Source organism: Aulostomus chinensis, chromosome 5 (genome assembly GCF_037954235.1).
Source record: "Aulostomus chinensis isolate RoL2024-O1b breed Wild chromosome 5, RoL_Achi_v1.0, whole genome shotgun sequence".
In the NCBI taxonomy this organism is placed as follows: domain Eukaryota; kingdom Metazoa; phylum Chordata; class Actinopteri; order Syngnathiformes; family Aulostomidae; genus Aulostomus; species Aulostomus chinensis.
Window position 1 is genome coordinate 13,409,260 of NC_141324.1, and position 21,710 is coordinate 13,430,969.

General features: G+C 43.7%; 2 protein-coding genes across 3 annotated transcripts in view; both read left to right on the forward strand.

The window, feature by feature from the left end:
- hs2st1a (heparan sulfate 2-O-sulfotransferase 1a) overlaps positions 1–11,532 on the forward strand; it is a 28,364-nt gene extending 16,832 nt beyond the window's left edge. Inside the window, exons 2-7 of the mRNA XM_086203268.1 lie at positions 5,781–6,034; positions 6,138–6,223; positions 6,595–6,733; positions 8,357–8,454; positions 9,579–9,736; positions 10,472–11,532. Of these exons, the coding sequence (XP_086059394.1) occupies positions 5,781–6,034; positions 6,138–6,223; positions 6,595–6,733; positions 8,357–8,454; positions 9,579–9,736; positions 10,472–10,695 (959 nt within the window). The 3' untranslated portion in view covers positions 10,696–11,532. The remainder of the gene's footprint in view (positions 1–5,780; positions 6,035–6,137; positions 6,224–6,594; positions 6,734–8,356; positions 8,455–9,578; positions 9,737–10,471) is intronic.
- Positions 11,533–16,303: 4,771 nt separating this feature from the next.
- The window catches only part of pkn2a (protein kinase N2a), a 31,560-nt gene continuing 26,153 nt past the window's right edge, over positions 16,304–21,710 (forward strand). The window contains exon 1 of one of the 2 annotated variants that reach the window (XM_086203273.1): positions 16,304–17,031. In XM_086203273.1, coding sequence (XP_086059399.1) covers positions 17,011–17,031 — 21 coding nt within the window. In that variant the 5' untranslated portion in view covers positions 16,304–17,010. Of the gene's footprint in view, positions 17,032–20,219; positions 20,652–21,710 lie in introns of those variants that run through there. The other variant, XM_086203272.1, reaches the window with a different exon arrangement.

Here is a 21,710-nt window from a genome sequence, read left to right on the forward strand (position 1 = left end):
AGCAGCTGGGGAGCAAACGGAGGCCCCAGCAGCAGTTGTTTTTGTTTTTTTTCCCGGGAGCCCCGTGGGAGGTTAATCAAACTCCTGTTATAAACCTCAATCAGATTGTCTGGTACATACATTTCATTAGTCCTCTTATTTCTGCTCCCTTTCTTCATCTCCCCCTGACTCCTCCACCTCTCCTCTCTCCCCCAGCTGTACTGTGGAGGACAGACCAGTGAATGAGACCTTTCACTGAGCGTCAATGTCACACTTGTGTGCCAAAACCAGTGGGAAAAATGCTTCAGCTTTAGCAATTACCCCCTCTTTCAAAAAGTCCACCTTAACCATTTCACTTTGAATCTTCTTTTTTTTTTCACCGTGTATGGAAAAAAGTGAAAACAGGAAGACGTATGGGAAATCTGCTCAAAAGAATCCGTAAAAAGTTAAAAGAAAGTATTTTGTGCTACATTTAGTAGCTGCTGTCAAACCGAGCTGCCTCCAAAGCTCTGAAGCTGTTGTGAATGCACTGAACATCTTCCCAATCGTACAATGAAAGCCGCCTCATTCATCTTGTCTCATTTTTCAGTTCTCTGCAGCAACCGGCCGTGTTGAAAAGCTGCACAACAACAGAGCTGCCTCGCAGCACGTCTCCCATTCCTTGTCATCACTCAGAGAACAACAGCGGTGCAAGTTCTGCTCTGTTTAGTCAAACCTGCATTTCTCCTCGTCAGACTGTTCCCTCTGATAGTCCACTCTCGCCTAAATGGATCAAACATCTAAATTGGAATAATTAAAGTTTTGGAAGTGCACAGTATATTAAAATGTTGGGGAGTGCTGCAGTGGTGACATAACTGTCCCCCTGGAAACCTGGCACTGCAACGCCCCAGCATGCATCCAAGTCTATATAGAGGATCGGAGGGAGATACAGCACCAGCAGACAAACTCCATTTTTATACAGCAGCAACCTAGATCTCCTCCCTGTCATCCTTCATTGATTTTGCAATCCAATGGCATCCAAGCAGAACCACACAAGCCCTACACCTCGGTGTGTTGCTGATAGCCAATCTCTATTACCCGCCCAGCCCAAGGCCTCGGTTCGAGAGGCTAACCCTCTCAGGGGGAAGCCGAGAGAGGGAGAGAGCTCCGGCAGCCAGCTCTGAGCGATGATGGATTTATGAGCTGCTTGGAGAAAGGATCATCTCCTCTCCCTCACTTTTATTATCCCATCAGATCGGACGTGACGGCAATAATACATGATGGCTCGTCACATTTTGCAGATCTGGCGGCAAATATGAATGATGATTTCAAATGGTTGAGTCTAATCAGCCGCGAAATTGCTTCAGTAAATATGTCCAACTTACAGCACTCTGTCTTCCTCCCTGTCCCTCACACTGAATGAGACTCGGAGTAATAGGCTTGTAGTTGTCACAATGTTTAAGACCCGTGTTGGCTTCACGCTTCATAATTAGCTTTTAATGCACAGAGAGAGTTGGGGGTGGTGGTGGGTGGGGGTGGGGGGGCTGACGGAAATGTGGAATGAAAGGAGGCCTGCTGTGTGGTCGTAGTGTTTCAGGCTTTTGTTCTGTAATTAAATGACCTCAGAAGGGAGCGCTAAGCTTAAGTTTGTGTGTGTGGTGGCCTCTGATAGAGAGGTTTGTGCCAAGCATGTTCAGCCTCACAATGAATGGGCCGTCTCCAACAAAGGCTGGGAAGCACTTGCCTTGCCTTGCCCACCTCACCTCCTTGTTGGAAATTTGGCACTTAACAGCATGTCTTGAACAAGTGGTTTCTGGGCCTCTTAGCATAGTTTAGCACATTTTAGTATTTTACTTATGGGCACGGTAGCCCCACACACACACACACACACACACACACACACACACGTCTTTTCTCACCCTTCCCCTTCCTCACCTTCTTAAGAACCAGCAGCCATCTTTGTGCTCTGCAGCATCACGAAGACCTAAGACGCACGTTAAGTTTGAGCCTCAAGATGTCAGCGCATGTAAACTGAGGGAAAAATAAAAACTTGCACACATTTTCCCGCTCAAACGTTTACAATACTCTCTCACCCCTCGCATTCAGGTTTTTTTTTGTTGTGTTTGTGTCCATCTGCTTTATGTAAATCCAATAAGTCGTTTTAGCTTTGTTCGTACGTCCATGAACTTGTGGCAGATATCCTTCTCTTTTTGTGGACCACCAGCTCGTGGCTCACTTGTGCTGTTTGGTTTGTAGTTTTAATCGGATCTCTTTTCCCTCGCTGCATTAAGGTGTGACTGTAAAGGGCAGTGCACGTGAAACCAACCCGAATTTGCACGTTTTAAAGCAAGAAGAACGAGCTAAAAGACACTAAATGCATGAAACATCACCTTATCTGAGGTCGCTTGGCTCCTATTGAAGTCTCTCTTTTTCTTTTTTCTTTTTTAATCTGGATTTGTGCTCGGACGTACTTTTGCGTAAAATACTGTTGTTGCTCAAGTAAAAAATTCTTAACATAAAAAAAAACTGATATTCAAAACCATAAGAAAAAAAGCGCCCCACCAGAGCTTTTAACTCTGACATCTGCACTCGCCATCTTTGTTAAACTGGCAGCACAATAACAAGTGATGACAAGATCACAGCACCTTGAGTCAATGGAGGCGGGGTTTCGTTGTCCTGGTCCTGCAGTGGTGAGCACAAGCTCAAACAAGCTAACAGGATACATGTGTGCTAAATAACAGGATTTTCTATCTCTATTTTATATTTTTATGTCACAAGTGTTGCAGCTGCACATTCCACACATCTAAGTGCTTTGAAAGAAACAAAACTAGCCTCTCTGCCTTCCATCACCCCCCAGACACAAGACATCCAAAAATGGAAAGGAGGCTTAAGAGAACTACTGAAGTTGGAGACGTGATTTTGATGGCTCAAAGAATCCGACACGGTTCTTGTTTTCCCAGTCTTGGCGTTCTACACATGCAGTAAAAATGGAAAATCTTGGTATCACAAATCAGAATGACAAACTCACCACAAAAATATGACAAAACCTTTTCCAACGCTCATCCTGCTCAGGGTTGCCGGAGGGCTGGCGCAGCCTTCGGGCGAGAGGCGGGGTTCACCCAGGACAGGTCGCCAGTCAAACAACCATTCACACTAATAGCCAACATGCAAACTCTGCACAGAAAGACCCCGAGCCAGGACTCGAACCCAGAACCTTTTTGCTGTGAGGCGACAGTGCTAACCATGAAACCTTTTCAAGCGCGTGTAATCTTAAGAGAACTTTTAAACATTTTTCATCAAAAAAGTGCAAGGAGACCCAAGCAGCATTTCTTGTTATCTGAAAATTTAAAAAATGAATGCAACAGGAAACTGGCGAATATTAACATGCATTTATTTTATTGGCAATTAGATGAAAAAATAATTCTAGTAATACAGATTCTCATAAGTGTGAAAGTACAGAATCTGAAAATACCCTGGCTGGTATTGGGCCTGACTTAGAATATCTGAATCTATAACTTTACCACAAAAAAAAGATCATGCTGTATTGGAAGAAAAAGTGATACCAGCGACTGAGACCATAATCTCAGTGGGAAGATCTTTAATGAGCTAATAAATCAAGTGAGAAGTTTGGTAATTTTCTCTTCTACACAATCAGCACTTCCACACCCAGAAGGTCTGTCTGGTTCTGTTAGAGTTAATGAGTTAGATGCTAATGAAGAGAACAGGTTCTGAGAGCTTTGCAGCCTGAGTTCCACTTTTAAGACCGACACCTGGTGGTGTGTATCAACCTGGGGGCACCTAATATTTATGAGGGGCATTGTCGCAGTTGAGCGCTGATACTATTTTCCAAATGTCACAGTCTTTCTCAGTCTGCTATCGTAAAAAATAATCCTAAAAGGACATTTGAGCCTTGGCAGTAAAGTTCCAACATAGCAACTGTTATCGCTGTTGTTGTTGGCGGATGCATGCTTGGGAGGGACACGTGAGTGAATGTCTCTGTTGCAGTTGTCTGTATACGGGGAGCTGACAGCCAGACACCAATTACAACCACCTGGCACGTCTCGGCGCAGTGCACCAGTAGCAAGCGTGAGGAAGAAGCGCGGCTCCGTCCGTAACCAGATCCAGCTTTGATCAGGGGGGGAAACATTAACAGCTGCTCAGGCGGGTGTAAGCGAGGGGGCAGTGAGAATAGTTGTGTGCTGTTGGGTGTATGTTCACGTCGGTGCCGCTCACACAGATGAAGGTGGCAGAATCACAGATGACATCTTGATCGGCTGTCAGAGGCGGATGCCAGCGAGGCTGCAGCAGTGTTTCAAGAGCCAGGCAAGGTTTTAGGCAGGGCTTTAGGAGGCTGCTGGCTCCACTGAGAGCTCCCACGGATATTAGGTACTCCTCACACACACAGACACACACACACACAAACACCCTGCTTCTCACTCCATCCTCCCTGCAGAGTTCTCTGAGGCATTGTCAACACCAGTCAATCTGAGACGAATTCAGGCGAAGAAAAGCCTGAGGGCGACAAAGGCTGGGGCTCTGTTGATTCCTTTCATACTGAGGCACTGAGTTTTGGCTTCTCTGCAGCCCCCCCCCCTTCTCTTCCACTCCCACCTCCTCCCTCCTCATTTATAGTGTATTGATGCCCTGTAAACAACTAGTTAGCTATCATATACAGTAGCTGTTGCCTTACACTTAGCCCATCACCTCTTGCTCTTGACCCTCATCATTAACTGACGCTTCACTCAGAAACCAAGGAATCGTGGGCGATTAATCCTTTCAGGAGTCCGTCTAACAGTGACTGGAGCACACAAAGTCATACCTGACCATGTGACAGTACATTTATTTGATCTAACACGGGGGCACACAGACACTCTGCGGTTTAATAAGGAGAGTGAAAGTGAAGGTGGGGGGCTGATAGGAGAGTTGAATCTGATTAGGGAGCCAGAGACGAGGTACGGCAGCGTGAAATAGGCTGCTCACAAAATGATTAACTAATATTCCTGTTTGACATTATTCTTGATTCTTGGTGTGGAGCGCAAAAAGAGTATTATCTCCCAACGAGAGCGCTGAAATGAATTAGAAATGTATTTTTAATGAACTTACAGTGTCATCTCTCACTAAGTAGTGTTGCCTCTGACAGGATCTGTTTTCTTTTGTTGTTGTTGTTTGTTTGTTTGTATTTAAGCCACTGTAGAAAGCTGATTAAGCCTGAGTTATGAGACGTGTTCAACAATAAACAGTGTATAAAAAAAGATCTATGCATTTGTTCGATCAAGACAACAGAAAATCTGCTTGGAAAATCATGATGGCACCCAGGGCTAGACTTGGGCACGTTACTGGTGTTATGGTCTATCTGGTGTACCGGCTTAAACTGGTCTGATTTTTCATGCCAATCAGCTAAACCGGAATTTCTCTTAATAATGTAAGATCTTAGTGAATTGAGAGAATACATCATGTACCGACACTAAACAGCTGACAACCTGCATTGATCTAACTCTGACTGCGTTAAGAGTAAGGGAAAAGACAAGGGGATTAGCATGTTATAATTCTTGATTTTAATTTGTGATAAAGCTACAAAGGAAAATGCAAATGAGCAACAGCTGCACCGTGTTAGGTTTAGCCTCCGGGCTCCTCAGGTCTGTACGGCTCCGGTATTGGCATAAAACTGTGAACGAAAAAAGTATGTAAAATGTTACTTTTATTAAACAGTCATTAATGTTGACTGTGCTTTCACTGTGTTATTTTTTATGGTCTGCCGTTTTTAAAAGCAAGGTTTTATTTGATTCACTTTTTTTTCTAACCACGTCCTATCGTCCCTCCAGAGCGGGCCATTGCTAGACACGAGGTACGGGAGATCGAGCAGCGACACACGCAGGACGGCCTGCGGGAACGGGATGCATCGACTTCATCGCTGTCCGACAGCGAAGACGATGTGGTCATCATCTATAACCGTGTGCCCAAGACAGCCAGCACCTCCTTCACCAACATCGCCTACGACCTGTGCGGGAAGAACCACTACCACGTCCTGCACATCAACACCAGCAAGAACAACCCGGTCATGTCCATACAAGACCAGGTTGGAGCATCTCACAGGCCTTTTTGATCACATGAATCTAGCAACTCAACTCATTCCCCCATTGTACTCACCACTTGCAATAATGATGATTTGTTGTGTTCAGGTGCGGTTTGTAAAGAATGTGACTGAATGGAGGGAGATGAAGCCAGCGTTCTACCACGGTCACGTCTCCTTCCTCGACTTCTCCAAGTAAATATTCATTGAGCATTTTCAGGATGGAGGTATTTCAGTCACCGCACTGTGGCTTTGTGTAGTTGACTCCACCTGGTGGTGATTTCATGCTATTCACCGTGGGGTGCAGCGATAGGAGGTCACTTTTACATTGAAAAGGGACTTTTTAGCCCTCAGTTTAGTCTTAGAGGCAGACATTGAAATATTTTCAAGCCTGAGTGATTGCCAGTTACAAGAGAACACATTAGATGTCAGGAGTTCAAAATACCCATCTTGTCTTATTTCGTGGCTGTAAGAGTAAATCGTGGTTTTCAAAGGATATTGTGGAAGAACATGCTGTATCTTTCTGAAGCCCGTCTGAGTTTTCTAACCTGAGTCACTCCTCTCAGGTTTGGGGTGAGGAAGAAACCCATCTACATCAACGTGATCCGGGACCCCATTGAAAGACTGGTGTCATATTATTACTTTCTGCGTTTCGGGGACGACTACCGGCCTGGTTTGAGGCGCAGGAAGCAAGGAGACAAAAAGGTTAGAATCCAGAAATGCTCAAAATATTCTTCTCTCTGGATTAGGGACGGCTGCAGCGATTCCTCGAGTTACTCAAGTAATTTGATGACTAAAATTTGCTTCGAGGCCTGATTTAAACTGAACTGTACTTTGTTTTGCACGCAGGGGTGGCCACTGAAATTCGGTATTAAACAGCTGAATTATTCAAGACCAGAGTATCAATGAGCTTAAGTTTAAATGTTGATATCATTTATTACCACGGGGCTGCAGCGTCTCTCCTCTCTGTGTCTATTCAGTTCTTACACACACACACGGAGGAGGTCAGCGCTCGTCTCTTACCCTGTCTGCGTCTGATCTGTTGACTTTCCTCGTCAGCAGGATGTTTTATGAAGTCACCCCACAAAACGTTTGTTTTTGTTTTCCATGTATAAATTTACCCGCGATTCAGTTTTCACAGCAGAAATGTGCATGTGGAGGAGACTGGTTGTTAATGACCGAGTCCGTGATTAAAACAGTCGAAACCAACGTGATGGCGAATGACATCGACACCAACCAGGTGCGCTCATAAGATCAAACAACTGTATAAGGAGGCCTTTACATTAAACAGGAGAGTCTGTGACTCCGTCAGAAACTGTCAGACCTGCTCAGAGCAGAGCAAACAGGTGAGGGAGGAGAGGAGGGCAGACTGATCACTGATCAATCGCGGATGCCGTCGTCCTCTCGCACTGATTAAAAAGAGAAAAAAGCCCAAACCTGAGTGTCGGTGTGTGTGAACACTGCAGAGCGTAACATCCTGCCGCTCTCAGGCAGTCTGCTGTCATTGGTTTGACAGAAAGACAGAGAGGGTCGTGTCAAGAAGGGAGCCAGAGAACCGTGAAAGGTCGTGTGTTTGATTATTGTAGCAGAGACAACGGACACACATCTCACGGGAGTTGTTCAAATAAAGAGTTACATTCTAGACGGACCGAGAAAAATGCGCATCTCCAAAAATAGAAAATCATGTCGGGGTGTTTTAATGTGGCAGGCCGCCATAAATAAAACAGTATTTACTGAGTCACAGAGTCACTGAAACACGGGTCACTGACCTGTGATGGAATAAAAAAAGTACTCAGCTCCTTTACTTCAGTAAAAACATTAATACCACAATGTGAAAATACCAAAGTACAACAAAAATCTTGCATGTAATTGTTTCCTCCTGTTTTTAAAAAAAAAAAATCAGCATTTTTGTTGCTTTTGTTGTACTTTAATGGCTCCCTTATTGATGTTTATGATTACTAAATACAGACACGCAACCTCATAAGAGAAAAAGGTGGCGCGTTGGTGAACCAGTCCCCTGTAGTTTGTAGTGACGCCAACCATAACATGATGTAGGCTAGCATGTGTTGTGCATGGAAAAAAAGATGACATCTTACAGATCATTTCTTGATCTTATTTATCGTGTTGATAACGGGATTTTAGGATTCAATTCGACATTGCCAAATTGCAAGAAAAGGAAGATAAGCGAATTGTTTTTCTGTATTTTAATCAGAAATTGTGACGTATTCATTGGTTTTTGGCTTCCGCAATCACATTCAATTGCTAAGACTTGTCAAGTGAAGCACACAACTGTTAAATATGCTCATGCGCACGGTTACTGTGTTTCAGACGTTTGATGAGTGCGTGTCAGCTGGCGGTTCCGACTGTGCCCCTGAGAAGCTCTGGCTCCAGATTCCCTTCTTTTGTGGACACTACTCCGAATGCTGGTTAGTCTTCAAACTCTTGAGGTTTAATCGTGTCCCTCGCACAGTTAACATAAGAGGAGGAAAGCTCGATGTGTCCCACTTTCACATGGTCACAGGAATGGTTTTAACAAAGCCCATGAAAAGACAAACACTTATTGAAATGACAAGCATCATCTGTGTGGCTAATTCTTCTGTGACCCAACTGAAACCCACCAGAGAGACGCACTTCTGCACAGGCTGACTGCTTCCTTCAATATGTGCTCTGCAGTTTGCACTGATTCAGTCAAACGTCATGGCTCCTTAAACACTCACTGTAACAAGTGTTTCTTATTTTTGAGCTGTTCATGATCTGATATGACGTGTTCCTGTCAGAACGCCTCTGACAGGAAGTTTGAAGACTCAGAAAATGAAATAATACCAAAATGCATTGTCAGATTTTATTTTTTTTAAAGAAATATAAATAAATATTGTCAGCTGTCTTCTCTCTTGATCTCATGCAGTTCCAAGGAACGCATCTGAGCTTTGTTTCACATTGCGGCACATAACACTGCTTTTCTGTAATTTTTGCTATCCTCTCAGCCGTGAAGTTTCCTTACAGTGATCCGTATCAACCTCTCACCCTTCTCACCTCATCACTTTTTTCCCTAATGCCCTTGAAAATGTCCCTAACTGAACTGTAAGGGAGTTTTTCCAGCTCTTTTCCCAGACAATGTTGACATGTTGCCATCAGCTAAGCATGAGTGGGACGTTAGAGTAGCGGGATGCACCGTGGCGACAGAAATACTGGAGACAGACGGGTGAAATCACCGCTTGCCTTCGAACATTATGTTGGCTCAGCCAAGAGTTACTTTACAGTGTTAAATTTCGTGATTTAATTTCCTGACGGTGACACATGCCCTGACTTTAATTTATTCTTCGTTCCTTCCTGTCTTTCTCCTCCATCCTGCTTTTGTCCCTCACACTATTCTTCTTTTGTTCTCACTCTTGACTGTCCATCTCACTCTCTCCCTACCTGTCATGCCTATTAACATGCCTCCCCTCCCCTTCTGCTCCTTCCAGGGTTGTGCAAAGCGTTTCATACCTGGATAAACTCTTTGTAGAAGCAGTAAAATCATATCCTCATAATCCCAACCTTCTCTGTGCAGGAATGTAGGCAGCCAGTGGGCTCTGGAGCAGGCTAAATACAACCTGGTGAACGAGTACATGCTGGTCGGAGTAACAGAAGAGCTGGAGGACTTTGTCATGATGCTGGAGGCTGCGCTGCCGCGGTTCTTCAAAGGAGCCACAGAGCTGTACAAAACAGGTGAAGCAGCTCAGTAGCATTTGTCTTCACGTGTGGTGGTTTCCCTCACTAACGCTGATACATGCGGAAACGCACTTAAAAGTGTGTGTGCTGTGGTTGCATATTTGCAGATTAAATTGCTCCTCTGAGAACTGCATTTGGATCAATATGTACTCCTGCTTCTCGCTGCTCTAGTTACAGATTAGTTACAATGAGTGCAGCCAGGATGATTAATGGAGAGCCTGGAGGAATTGAATCTTACACTCATACTCATTCACCTCCCACAACCTCAAGATGATCAGGTTCATAAGGTTCTGAAGCAGATAAATGTCCTGGAAGTAAAAAGGGTCTAAAATAAATGACTAGCCAGGGAAAAGAGCCATGTATCATTAGCTACATTAGCTGCATGGGTAAAAGACTTAAGGATCAGTTAGCAAGTTGATGTTAGTTCATCAGAATGAAGCGGGATTTGAATGGTATGAACACAACTGTTTTTATTATTGTTATTATTCGTAGTTGCATCGTTTGTGTTTAAAACTTTATTTTTTATAGCACATTTAATTTCATATACTCGTTCTACATCATATTGTTAAGATCAAAGCCAAGTTTGGTTTTGGGCATATAATTGTTAAACATACTGTAATTTTGGTAAGTTCATCCTTTCCGCTTGTGAACGCTGTTGTGTTTGAGTCCGTGCTGAAAGTCTGGGTGACTGTATATACCTCCGTTAAAGCCTCTTCTCCCCCCTCGTCATAGGGAAGAAATCCCACCTGAGGAAGACCAGCGAGAAGAAGCCGCCCACCAAGGAGTCCATCGCCAAATTGCAGCAGTCGGCAATCTGGAAGATGGAGAACGAGTTCTATGAGTTTGCGCTGGAGCAGTTCCAGTTTGTCAGGGCGCACGCTGTGAGAGAAAAGGACGGGGAACTCTACATGCTAGCACAAAACTTCTTCTATGAGAAGATCTACCCCAAAAACTGAGAGATGTGCGACTTGTGTGGAGTGTTTTTGGAAGACAGCAACAGGAGAGACTTGCACTGAGTGACTGTGTGGCTGGTTTGGTCGTGTGATTGAGAACAAGAAACGGAGCTCTGACGTGGCGACCGAGACAGGTGACCTGTTCACGCCTGTGCCTGCTAACTGGTAGAAGAGCCCCCGTTTCCCCTGCAGGCCAACCGTGTCAGCAGGTTGTTTCTCCAACAGCTCACTTTCACGTCCGTGTCAAAGGTCGTCCACTCAGACGACCTCCGTTGCCACACGGCTGGAGACAGCCGACAGCTGATCTGACCTTATCCTCCTGATTGGCTCTGCGGTTGTCCGACTTTCATTGGCTATGTACTGTTTGGTTGTGTTTAGCTGTATTTTAACTCTTTACTATCAGTGTCTTTTGTATGACATTTTCATGGTGAACAACGTCTCCATGCCTCGCCACTGCTACTAACCTAAAGAGATTCAAGTGTACGAAACTGACTACTGTGCTGTACTATTGGACTGATCAAGAACTTTTGAGGTTTTTATGAAATAAAATCCTGTGACTATGGACTATTTCCTGGGGTAAGTTCGTATGTTTTATACTGTATTTGATGTGTTTTTCTTTGGCCATGAGGGGGAACCATTACATCGGGTATTGTATTAGAACAAAATGAACAAAATGCTGCTGTTGTAAATACTTTTCCAGTATTCTTCTCTACAGTATAACATTAACCTGTTTACAGAACCAGTTTAACATGGATGTCCACTAATATGTTGCTCTGCTGCTCAGATTTCTGCTGTTTTCTTTGCAGTTGTTTGCATAAAGGATGGCGAGGTTGATAAGAACCTTCTGTTCTCTGTAAATTTATTGGGCGTTGATGGCTGGTTTATGGTTTAATTATCACCCTCATGATGATTGCGATCTGCAGTCCTAGAGGGATACTGTTTTATTTATCTATGCTTGTGTGCAAGGTTCACATCACAACTCCTGAAGTCGCTAATCATGCAGACAAAGTTCGCCGGTGTCGGGGTGCCCTCTACCCCCAGCTCTGCTGAGTTTTTGGTCTGATTGAACACGATGGAACAGCTTTTGATTGCCAAAATATGTACTGAATGTTTGATAAAGGGAACTAGAGATTAATGGGTGTTTCTGAATTCAGTAGAAAATGTTTGTGTCATCAGGAACAACAGACAGGAGAGTGGAGACAGATAAAACTGCTACTGAGACCATTAAAGCTGGATTATTTCAGAGCTGACAACCTGCAGAGGGAGATAAAGAGCTGCCAGCTCTCGTCTGGCCTCAGTATGGGGAGAGGGTGTGTGACTGATATTACCTTTTTATATATTCTAATGGCTAGTTTCTAGAGCTTTGTTTTTATCTAGTGATGTCATGGGCTTAAATTTTAGATATACATTTTTTTTTTTAAATCACTTTCGCCCCAATTTCTATTCTAACTATTTGCTGCGGTTGTCAACTCGCTGCTATATAAAACAAGCAAGCATAAACAGAGGAGGCTGGCGTTGTGAAGTTATGAAAGCCACCAGAGGCCAGAGAAAGTTAAGATAATCCAGTGTTACTCATCCATGCTGAGATAATCCCTGGCCAGTCATCAGTAGTGGGACTCATCCTCATTAATCTCAGATCGTTCTCTAGTAACAGCTTCTGGGTTTTGTCCCTCTGACCCAGATAAACACAGCGAGGCCCCCCACCGTCAGTGGAACCTCACTTTGAGCATTTAGCATTAGCCTTAGCGCCAAGTGTTGGGTCACTATGAGGATGTGACATCAGAGGTGGCGGCTGACTGACGACTCAGTCTGAACACTCCACATCCAAAAACAAACAAACAAAAAAACCCAACCCACCCATTTTATTCCTGAGAAGATAACGTATTCTTCGTGATACTCAGAATGGTCTTTTAGGACGTTTATTCGTGAGGTACACGGAGCGATTTGTGACTTCATACGAACAAATGTGTGACGCTGTGACAGCTAATGTCCCGCACTGCTAGTCATACTACTAATCCCAGAGGGCTAGATTCCACGGGGCTGTAAACCACCACAGTTTCAACCTGACACAAAGTTTGCACTAACTCCTCCTGCTTTCAGACCTTGGGTTTTATATTGTCATATATTTTGATTTTATATTACACGAAGAAGAGCAAACAAGACATAAAAGGAAAAGATACATAGAAATATTAGTTACAAGTTGCTGTTACAGCAAATTTTGATCAGGTTACAAATGTTAGGGTTTTTTTTAACTTGAATTACTCAAGTAAGTGCTTTTCAAAATACACAAATGTTCAAAAAGTACATTTTCTTGTCATTATCAACACATTGCAGCATGAATCCAAAAAAGTTCATCCAGTCTCACTTGTATGATTCTCTTAAATGTTTTTGAACGAAACAGTCACATCTGAGGTAAATGAGGTCAGAATCGATCCAGCTGCTTGGGCTAAAACTGGTTGATGTTGAACGATATGAGAGGCTGCAGCAGAGCTGCAACCGGACCACAACACTGAGATGAAGCCTGGAAGTGGACTTCATCATATTTGCTCATAAGGGCGGCACGGTGGTTAGCACTGTCGCCTCACAGCAAGAAGGTTCTGGATTCGAGCCCTAGCCCAGCCTATCATGCAGGCTCCACACAGAAAGATCCCGTGCCTGAGTCTGGACTCTAATCCGGAACCTTCTTGCTGTGAGGCAACAGTGCTAACCACTGCACCACCGTGCCGCCTGCCCTGCCTGGAACACCAGATCTTTCTGTATGGAGTCTGCATGTTCTCCCTGTTCCTGTGTGGGTTCTCTCTGGTACTCCAGCTTCCTCCCACAGTCCAAAGACATCAAGAGAGGACGAGGCTGATTGATTCTCTAAATTGACTGTAGGTGTGACTGTGAGTGTGAATGGTTGTCTGTCTCTATGTGTTGGCCCTGTGATGGACTGGTGACCTGTCCAGGGTGAACCCCGCCTCTCTCCTGAAGGCTGCTGGGATAGGCTCCAGCCCCCCCCGCGACCCTCAACGGGATAAGCGGATGAAAATGGATGGATGGAAGGATGTTTACTAATATTTGTCCATTACTTTGATATGTGTAACAAAAAATTATGTCTCAAAAGCGAAGAGAATTTTAATAGGGTCCTCCTTTTTTATTTTTTTAGCCATGAAAAGTGACAGAAATAAAGTTGTATATAGGAGCTGGTCAAAGTTACTTCAGGGGAGTTATGGACAAGTCAAGGTCACAAGCTCAGTCTCATTTCCGCCCCACCCCCTAAAAAAAGGTATATTGCCAGTAAACCAATTAATCAATAGTAAGGCTGATTAACACCAATGTAAATTATGGACCTGACCTATAATTTTCAGCAAGACCACCCAAAGCATTTTTTTCAGCCCAGTCTGATCAAAAATTGTAAAAATGAAAATTTGTAAAAATGTAAATTTTAGGAAGGTCTCTGGGGTAGCCAGCCCCCCACCCCCCCCAGACATCCTACTGGTCTGACACTTGGCTGATTCAGAAATTATGTCAAGAGTCGCAAAATTGTGAACCGTGATGTCACAAACTAGTGTATAAGTCCATCTGTAAAGCGTCACTGACCACCCTTCACAACCAGTATGTTGAAATCCCAAAGCAAAGGGACACCATGACAAGATAACTGGGAAGAAGACAGGTGGGTGAGTATTGTGTCTCTTCTTTTAAATGGAAACTGAATTGCGCCAATGTGACGTGACCTCTCCTTCCTCTCCAAACGCTGCACCCCTTCAGTATAGTTGTGGATGAGGCTGACACACGATATCAAAGATCCTGGGAGACAGAACTGTCTCATCCTGTCTGGAGCACCTGTCCTCCCTCAGCCTCTGGAGGCTGTTACCATGGAGACACAAACACAGACACTATCAAGGGATTGAACAAGACCCCATCATTCATCCGTCCAACAAGGACTGTGCTATTTTTATTATACAGACAATGGTCAGTCAATGAAGGAGGGGCCAGCACGGGGGGGGAGGGGGATGCAGGAGACAGAGAGAGCATGCGTGTTGTGATAACTGGGGGTTTATGTAATGCAGCGGTTCGTCTTCTCGCTGAGGTGTGACATGTTACGTTCAGGCCCCAGAGGAGAGGAGTTAAGTGCTTACCCTGTGGTTTCTTAATAGCAACTCCTCCTGCTAGCTGGCTTGGCAACTCAAGACCAAACTCTGATTCAGAATGACAGTATGGATCGTAGCTGCAGCGGCCAGCAGCCCCCTGCAGCATCTGCCTGATATTTTGGATGGAAATGATTCTCAGACAGTTTGAGACACTATGATTGGTGCTTGTGTCATCATCCTGACCCCAAGTAGGAGAAGAGATGAATTTCATCCTCACATTTGTTGGAGAACAAGCTCATAATGACTCGCATATTGTACTTAAATTCATTTAAGGAGGGTAATTATATTACAGTGTTTCCTCTTAACACAGACACACTCACACACAGAGGGAGAGAGAGAGGAGAGAGAGAGAGAGAGAGAGAGAGAGAGAGAGAGAGAGAGAGAGAGAGAGAGAGAGAGAGAGGTCAATGGCCTTTAGGGCACTCTCAACATGCTATTAAGAAGATTTAATTCAACTGTTGAAGTGACTTCCATAGACTGTTGGAGGCTTTAACAGCCAAGCCTGCCATTATTCAGCATGAATTCACTAGCAAAATACATGTCCACACATTAATTTATCAATGAAGGAATTCAAGAGCAAAACAACCACTGCATGTCTGCTCAGGTGTGTAGGGAAGAAAAAAAAAACACAGGCCATGAATGCAGCACAAAAAGGTCCCATTCACTGTCCTCAACATGTGTAATCAAGGGGATTTCATTAATAAAGGTCTGGTACAAACAGTTTCATCAGAAGCACGTAGGATCAGACATAATCTGATGAAGGTCTGTGGGGGGAACGTCAAATCCCTCACTAATGTTACAGACAGAGTGCAGGAGCTTTTTGTTCTGGGTTCATAGACACAGAGACATGAATTGCAGCTCCTTTTGTTGTATAATGAATAAACATCGAAGTCCTTCATTGTGACATGCACATCCTACACTAGAACGTAGTCATTTTTTTACCTGAGGGAATCTGTGTCATAGGCACATACTACGCAGGAAATATCAGGGGGGAAAAGGGGGGGGGTGACTTGAAGGTATTTCAAAGCCTTGATTCACATGTGTCTCTTGCATGTTTTTGAAGTAATTTGATGGAATAACCCTTTAAATTATTTGCAGCGTCTCAATATGCTATCAAGAAGGCCTGAAATAAGACTAAGGTAATTACAACGGGCTACAAACAATAGCTGACGTCTTTGGTTTACACAGTAAAGACTGCAGTGAAGATACTCAAGCAAATTCAAAAAAACATTTTCTCCATTTATCTGGAACAGGGCCCGAGGTGAGGCCATGAGGGGCCACATTTGGCTCGCCATAAAGTTCACCCACCAGATGCAATTAAAAAAAAAGTGAATCCCTGTCTTTGTGAGTGATCCATAATAATGAATCATATTTTCATTATTTGATGAGGCAGTGTGTGTGTGTGTGTGTGTGTGTGTGTGTGTGTGTATGGGGGGGGGGGGGGGACACAGACAAGAGACCCTTCAACAGTTGGAGTTCTCCAAGGGAAAAAAAGTTTGAGCAGCCCTGATTTAGAGGGACGGCATTCATTACTCAACTTTTCTGTCAGTGTGTGGCGTGAAGCAGCTGGCTACATTTCACCTGTAAGCCTTCAGCAGGATGCCCGAAAAGAAAAAAAGAAAAAAAGGGTGTATCGAAAGACAAAGTGACAAACTAAATTTGTCCAGAGAAATTATTCGAGAGTTACAGAAGAGCTTGGAAACAGTTGGTCTAAAAAAGATTTCTTAAAAAAATTAAAAAAAAAAAGAAGAAGTAAGGCGATCATTTTAATGTGATCACGACTGAGTAACAAACTTTAAATTGCGCGAAATAAAGTTAAAGTTTTGGGATCACGTGTGTGCTCTCTGTCCGGGCAGAGCAGCTCAGCAGCGGCGGCGGCAGCGACGGATCCTCTGGGCGGACGTTTCCACTCTAACCACCGCCTCTTTCTCCAACTGCACTGGGGCAGATTCATGCTCCAGCTTTTTATTTATGAGCTCCAGCCCACCCTCTGGACCCCCCGAGCACGGTGCGACCGACGTGTGAAGACAACATGGGAACTCCCGTGTACCCGAGATGACCGAAGCTTGGGTCAAAGAAGGCTCTTTTTGTCCGCAGTGAGGGAAACGTAAAACAAGGCTTGTTTTCGGAGTTCCACCTCCCCTCCTCTCTCCCTGTAGGATTTGATTCAAAGGCGAAAACCAAGATGGCCGCCGACTCTGTGCAGGTAGGAAAAGTTGACAACTGTTGCGAAAAGTGCGCAAACTTGCTCCAGGCTGTCTCTAGTTAGCGTAACGAGGTGTATTTCATGGAATCGAGTCGTTGGAAGTCGATAAAGCTTAATGGAAGTGAAGGGTCCTTGCTAGAACCAATAGGTTTGTCTGGGAATTATCCATGGATTGAGGCCTGGGAAACAATTATCCAAACTAATTTATCCTGAAATATCCAAGTTTCAAACCGGTATGAGAGCCTAAAGTTCCAGTGTAGGTTGGTGTATCGACCTTTTGTTGTAAACAAACCAGACATCGGAGTCTTTAGTTTTGGTCGAACCAAGGTGGAACGAACTCTCAACTCCATGCTAACGTTGAAGTTAACCTGAGTTTGTTAACTTTGGAATAGGAGCCGTTTCCTCCCCGGTAGTCTCACCGGTGCATTTTACCATTTGTTTTAAGTGCTTAGCAGTAAAGTCCGTTGAGTGAAACAAGTTGTAATGTGTTCACTCGGTTGCTTGTAATTAAAAAAAACCAAAAACAAAAACAAAACATATTTCGCACCACGTTAAGTCAAAAATATTCCAAACAAATAAGAATAAACACGTCCCACATGAAAACGTGTACATATAAATCACATAGTGTGTTGTGAGGCAAAGTGTGTAAGCGCCCCAGTCGTGTTTTGTGGGACTCCTTGACTTGTATGGTTTCATAGGTGATGTCAAGACCAAAATAAAAACTAACAAACTCAGAAGTGTTACGACTTCCCCGGAGCTTGAGCTCCAACCACGTTAGTCGTTGCTCCTATTTAGCCCTAAAAGCTTGATTCAGACACTGCAGCTTTATAGTGGATTTATGTGTTTGCCCAAATCTTTCCTTCCTCCATCACTGAGACGGTGGCTGGCTGTGACCTGTTGAGTAGTCTATCCAGGTTTTGTCTGTATGTGTGTTCGTATGGATAGGTAACAAACCATAAATAACCACAATCAAGCAAATTGCTGTGTTGTACCATTAAAGCCTTAAACCCCCCCCCCCCCCCCCAAAAAAAGTGTTTTCGCAGCCAAGTTTCTTGAAGTTTTTTTCCCTCTTGCATCTCCTCTCTGAGAGGTCCAGCCACTTGTATTTAGCTTGAGGCTACTGGCAACAGACAACATCGAAACTTTCTGAAAGCAACTAGTTACAAACTTCTGAGAGTATCTAATGGTATAATCCATATCCTCTTTATTCTGTATGCTCAGGAATCCTTAAACAGTTCAATTCGAGTTTAAGAAGACGCCACAACACTTCAGGTCCTGCAGAGATAGAAGGAATGAAGGGTGGACCGGACGCCTATTTTTGAGTACTTTTATAGGCAATGTAGACCTTGGGGTGAAGAATCGGATCAGCTGAGCAGTGCAACAGGTGCTGCTGTGACACTGCTGACACAGACTAAACCTGGTGTCCGTCTGGCTCGGACATGGACTGTGTGTGAAAGACATTGCCGGCAGGTTGACTCAGGATTAGGCTTTTTGCAATAATTACTTTATTGACTTATTGTACAATGTATAGATGTGAACTCAATAATTATGCTGACCTCAATATATTGACTATTGGGTTTCACATCCATGTTAGTTTGTATAAGAACGTCTCTTAACATTTTTCAAGGTTAATTTTCATTTATCTATTAAGGATATTTTAACTTTTTTTTTTTTAACATTCTACTCAGAAGATGCTTTAAAAGTCAACTTTAATCATTCTTTCAATAAGGTGTCCCTTCAATATTATGCTTTCTTTTTGTCATTATATCTGTTTCATAAAGCAATCTTAAAATGACAGTAGTATTGTTCACCGCAGTAATTTTAGAGATGCTGTATCGTCTAGGTATAGGCATTGAAAGAATTTTACTTGGTCTGTCAAAAAAGAATTAATGATCAATTTTCAGTTTAATCATTAATGTATCGGCATGTGATAACGATGTGGCTCTCGGCTGTTGAAGTGGGCTAGCAGTCTTTGGTTAACACAACTTTCTCAGCTGTGGTGAACTTTTTTTTTTCTCCACATCTTCTGCCTTCGTTCTTTGCGGTGACTTTCTAAGAATCTGGTGATGCCTCCTTGTGATAATGCTGCACGCTGGTTTAATTCAGTGTATCAGATCTGGACCGTTAGCCCTCAACGGTACCAGTGGGCAACATGTCCATCTCAATAAAGCTGCAGATCCTTTGGCTAATTTCCTCAACCCGTTTAGCATCGCGGCTCCTCTGTGCTAACGCTGAGGTGATGCTAGGTTGAGAGGAGGAGCAGGCATCAATGTTAACCGAGGAGGGATGTACTTCGTTCAAGTGGTACATCACTGGTGTTGTTATTGTGTTGTACTTGTACACGGCTTCACCGTGCTTACAGCGAACTTCATTGTTTTTCTCTGATGAAATGTCCCACACCAAACGTAGCTGTGACCTCTTCATGATTACGTTAGCAGCAGCAGCAGCTTGTACGTTAGCGCAGTCGTTCCGTTTCTTCCTGAACCTTTAAACTATTTACGTAAAGATGTCTCACTGCTCCAAAATACTGAAATTACACGAAGCAGCTCAGCCTCCTGTGATCGAAAAAAAAAAATTCCCTGAAAATGAATGATCTATCATAAATTAATTGTGCCCATTCCTCTTATCGTCTTACAAAAGTTTCATTGTGACAGGCCTACCGGGTATGAGGATGTGTGACACCTGTGTGAAGGCTGGATTTGTGGATGTCCTTTTAATTAGCCTGTGTGGCAATTTGTGGGCACGGTCTTGTGGCCAGTGGTCTCATCCAGCTGTGGGCTGAGACTGTCTGATGTCAGGTAGTAGACCGAGATGGGCTTCAGGCAGAAATTGTAAGGGCTTGGTTGTTCAAGTGTGAGCCTGGGTAGGGCCTCCATGTTTGCATTGTCCTATTGTCTTAAAAAGAGAGATCTTGTTGGTTGACTTTTGGCTTTCAGGCTTAAAAAGCAACGAAACCTGCCCACACTCGAGGTTCAGACTTAATGTTTACTTTTACCTCACAGTTTCCTTTCATGTCTTGGGCACTAAAAGCTCTGTAAGAGGTGTAGATAACAGCTGACTGACCTTTGTAAGAATATAATGAGCGGCTTTATTCAGTCCCAACCAGTGGTCTGTAGCTCAGTTGTTGTGGTTTTGTATTCAGCGATGAGGAACAATATTGTTCATCAAGAAAATAAATCTGCTCCTTTTGTGTTTAGTTATACTGAATTTGATGTACTCTAGGAAGTATGATTTACAGAGGTGAAACTAATCCTGCGGCTGAGTGCCTGCTCTCGTTCTTTGAATGTAGTTTCTTTTGTCTGATCTTAAATTAAAACGTAGCCCTTGCGCGTCTACTGGCTGATTTATTTCCGCCTTATCTGATCAGTCTTTCATGGATTTCCGTTCATTGTTTTAGAGTAAAATGGGTCCTTTTTGGGTGTCCCCTTGCTGCTGTCCACGTACCACGTTGGGCAAACCCAGCTACACTGCAAACAAGTTTTGCAGTGCAGTGAGCTGAGGAGGAGAGTTGTCTTTTCTCCCACCATTCTTGTACTTCCAGAGTTGTGACCTCCATTTCACCTATGAGTCATCAAGGAGCCTCTGGACCAGGATACTTGCAATCTATGGTTTCCTCTGAAGTGAGTACCTATGGAGTAGGAGGGGATGGCTGAGCGCAGGCAAATCCCTTATCTTCCCAAACGTTATGTTTCTCTTCCCACACAGTCAGTGACAACATTTAGTACCTTTCAGCCAAGAGATAAACCACCCAAACATGATGCAACACATTGGAATCAAGTAAGACTATGACGGCCTAATGAGATAGTAAATGGTGCTGGCTGAGTTTAAGAGGCCTCTTCCTTTTCCTCAGGGTTTATGCTTCACTACTTGAAGTAAATTTATTTCTGATGATTTTTGTGGTGATGGTTGTTTCACACAAGAAGGCCCATCTCTGCTGTGATGGCTTCGTTGCATTTTCTGTCAAACCGAAAACAGAACTGTAGCTCAACACCTAGGCTTGAACTGCTATCGGTACCAGACTGGAATTTTGTCCCGGTATCTCAGTGTACGGAGGACTTGGCTTGATCAAATATGAAACACTCCTTGTGCATTTAAAGATATTTTGTGCTCGACCAGGTGTTTTTTCAGGTTATGCATGTTCCTGTGGCCGGCTTTGCGTTTAAACTGAGCCAATGTGCAGAGAGTATTGTTTCAGGCACATTTTGGAAAGTGTACTGAAACCGCTGTGTTTGGCTCCAGCGTGTTGCAGAGGTGACATCACCTGGATTCTCTCTCTAATTTGATTATGTTCTGTCGTTTGATTATGTACTTTACCCCGTCCTTAATTTGTGATTGATTTGTGAATTGGAGCTCAGTGGTGGTGCAGTGGTTCAGCAATCCCAGGGTTAGGTTTCTGTTGCATTTTTTGGGTCTCAGGTTAAATTCGTTTTGATTTGCATGTCACAGAAGAAAAACATTTCCTGCATTAGCTGAAAAAGAATAAATAACATAAGTATAGTAGCTACTGTGTCTTATCTGTCTTTTTTGGTCACCTTTGTGCTTGCGTCCGTTCTCCTCTGTGTACTGCCTTATACCCTTTTCACACTGAAAAACGCGTGTCAACGCAGGGTTTTGGACCTGCGTTTGCCCAGCATTAGGACGCATTCAAGCTTCCAGAAGACCCAGGTCTGAACTCCCAC